The sequence below is a fragment of the Vigna angularis genome, chromosome 9 (genome assembly GCF_016808095.1).
Source record: "Vigna angularis cultivar LongXiaoDou No.4 chromosome 9, ASM1680809v1, whole genome shotgun sequence".
Classification (NCBI taxonomy): domain Eukaryota; kingdom Viridiplantae; phylum Streptophyta; class Magnoliopsida; order Fabales; family Fabaceae; genus Vigna; species Vigna angularis.
In genome coordinates, this window is record NC_068978.1 from 3604795 (window position 1) to 3607302 (window position 2508).

Below are 2508 nucleotides of genomic sequence, written 5' to 3' on the forward strand. Positions count from 1 at the left end.
GGTATAAAGCCTAGAATAAATTTTGGTTAAGTTTGACATATAAGGCAGGGAGGGACCATGGACTTGGTCAATGAAACGAAAGTATATTAGTAATTTTTATACCCGTGATTTGCTCTTGAATTTTAAGAATGCATAGAGCATTGTAGGAGTAACTATTTTATGCAAAAGACTTAGCACAAACCTCAGGTTTATAAACACTACAGATATTCATGACTGTTTCAACTTCCAACCACCGAAGGTTTTTCCTGTGTAATTGACTTGAAATTATAATGAATGTCAGAAGGTGCATTTGTGCTAGCACTAAAAGTAGACCAGTCAATTTTATATTTCACCAATGATTAGTTTTTAAGCCGGTTTGGAGAAGTATAACTCAATTATTGGTGTCCTTATTTTTGTTTTCGCTTTAAATAACCAGTCCTGATATCAACCTAGCTTAATCAATTTGAGTACAGACAAGATTAGTTGAACTCCTGGATCAAATTTTGATATTTTGCAGAGCATCAATTTGAGTACAGACAACATTGTCCCATTTTCTCTTCAGCTGCAGCAATTGCGAAATTTGAAATTTTGACTTCAGTTATGAACATAATTTTGTTATTTCAAACAATTAAGAGGAATGGAAAACAAGGTAACTGGTATTAGTGAAGCAAAATTCTTGACCAAATTATGTTCAAATTTCTAACAAACAGATTGAAAGTTCTGTACTGGACAAAACTACAATTAAACTTCTAATTTTTCAGCTTATATTTTTCTGCCCTTATTTCTGATGTCTCCTTCCATTTTTATCCAACAAAGCACACAGCATTTCCTTCATCCCAATCCTTCAGTGAGGGTAGGGAAGCAGCTCTCAGACCTTGTAAGCACAGAACCATGGATTTCTGTGATAGTCTTAGTTGGACTATTAGGTGTGGACCTTACTCTAGGAGAATCCAAACTCCTTCTAAGAATTTGTCTCATAGCAGATATCAAATGCACTGTTGGATTTGGAGGAGGCCCTGATGCCTTGAACTTTTTGCAGAAGTTCATATGCTTTGCCATTGCTTCTTCTGTGCAGACAAGCCTCTCAGACCTTACAATTTCATCCTTAACAGCCTCAGCACACAACCCACAGAGCCATTTTCCATGGTACCTCTCCCTGATTCTTTCTATATAGGCTGGGGTGCACTCTTCTGTTAGTCCACAACAGTCACACACAGCAAATTCAACTTCACTTTGTGCAACTAGTATGCTAGCTGCTGATTGAGTTTCTGGTGCCGATATCACCACAGGGTCAATGATCATCGATGCAGACATTGCCAATCACCCTGCGAACAAACAATCAGCACCAAACAGGTTAATATAACATCATTTTTATCATATTTGACACAAGATAAAAAAAATATTCAAGGACATGCTTCAAGAGCCATAAATACAAACGGTTTTCACATTTCACAAGACCAATAAATCTATTGGTTTTTCGTTCAACAAACACCGAAGAGCTTTCAGCCAATGAAGAAATCAAGAAGAGAGAAAAAAATCCAACCAAACCAAACTCTTTTCCCTTTTGGGCTTATGACAGAGTTTACTATTGTGCTGAATGTAAAAAAATCAAGGAAAATTATAGAACAAAACAAGGGAAAATCCAAACAGAAAAACACGATAAAATTGTATAAGCAACCAAATCGAAGAAGCAATTTGACAGGGATTATTACCAGCAGAAGCAGATCAAAATGAATGAAATCAATTTTTTGTATATCTTTTCTGTACTTCTGCTTGCTGGGTAGGTATTCTTCTCCTCCTCTTCTTATCTCTCTTTCTCCCACTCACCTTCCTCAATATTTTCTTCAGGGAACAATAACTCAGACATGAAAACCATTTCAGAGAAAACTTTAAAACCCCTTTTGCTTTCTTCTACCTCCAAGAAATTAAAAAAAAGTTTTTTTTTTTAAAAAAACAAAACTTTGAAGAAACCCAAATCTTATGTGAGGAAACAAAGGGATTATATTTGGCTTCTCCACGGAATCTGCAGTCCTAAACTATATATGAATAGTGGGGAAGTTGGGAGAGAGAGAGAAAGAGAAAGGCACTTTGTAGAGAGAGAAAGAAAAGAGGTGAGAGAAAAAACATCAATGATTGAGGCTTTAAGGTTGTGGACTATGGTTTAATCCACGTCGAAATTTTTTTTATTGAATGTGTGAATGTTTAGCCATTGATGATTGGATTGCCAGCTAAGCATTATGATATCGTGACTCTCTTCTTCCCCAATTTGTGTTGCTCTCTATTTTCACAAAACCAATTATTTACGCACAAACCGTGATTAATATTCAAAAAATATTTTCCATATCCATTCATTTTATTTAAAATTGATTAATATTTTATGTAAATATTATTGTTATAATATTTGGATTTCATGAATACAAATAATATCTTGTTAAAGGAAACAATAAATTTTTATGACAAAATGAAATTCATTAATTTCTTTAAAAATATTTTACTTATTATTTATCACAACAGGTTAGATAGTTAATT

The 2508-nt window shown here is 34.2% G+C and overlaps 1 protein-coding gene across 1 annotated transcript; it reads right to left on the reverse strand.

Annotated features, from left to right (window-relative positions):
* Positions 1-638: 638 nt before the first annotated feature.
* On the reverse strand, positions 639-2132 carry LOC108346342 (uncharacterized). Its single transcript, XM_017585409.2, has 2 exons — positions 1692-2132; positions 639-1304 (listed from the first exon to the last, which is right to left on the reverse strand). Exon 2 carries the CDS (start codon positions 1291-1293, stop codon positions 811-813), a length of 483 nt encoding a protein of 160 aa, XP_017440898.1. The 5' UTR covers positions 1294-1304; positions 1692-2132; the 3' UTR covers positions 639-810.
* Between the last annotated feature and the right edge of the window lie 376 nt (positions 2133-2508).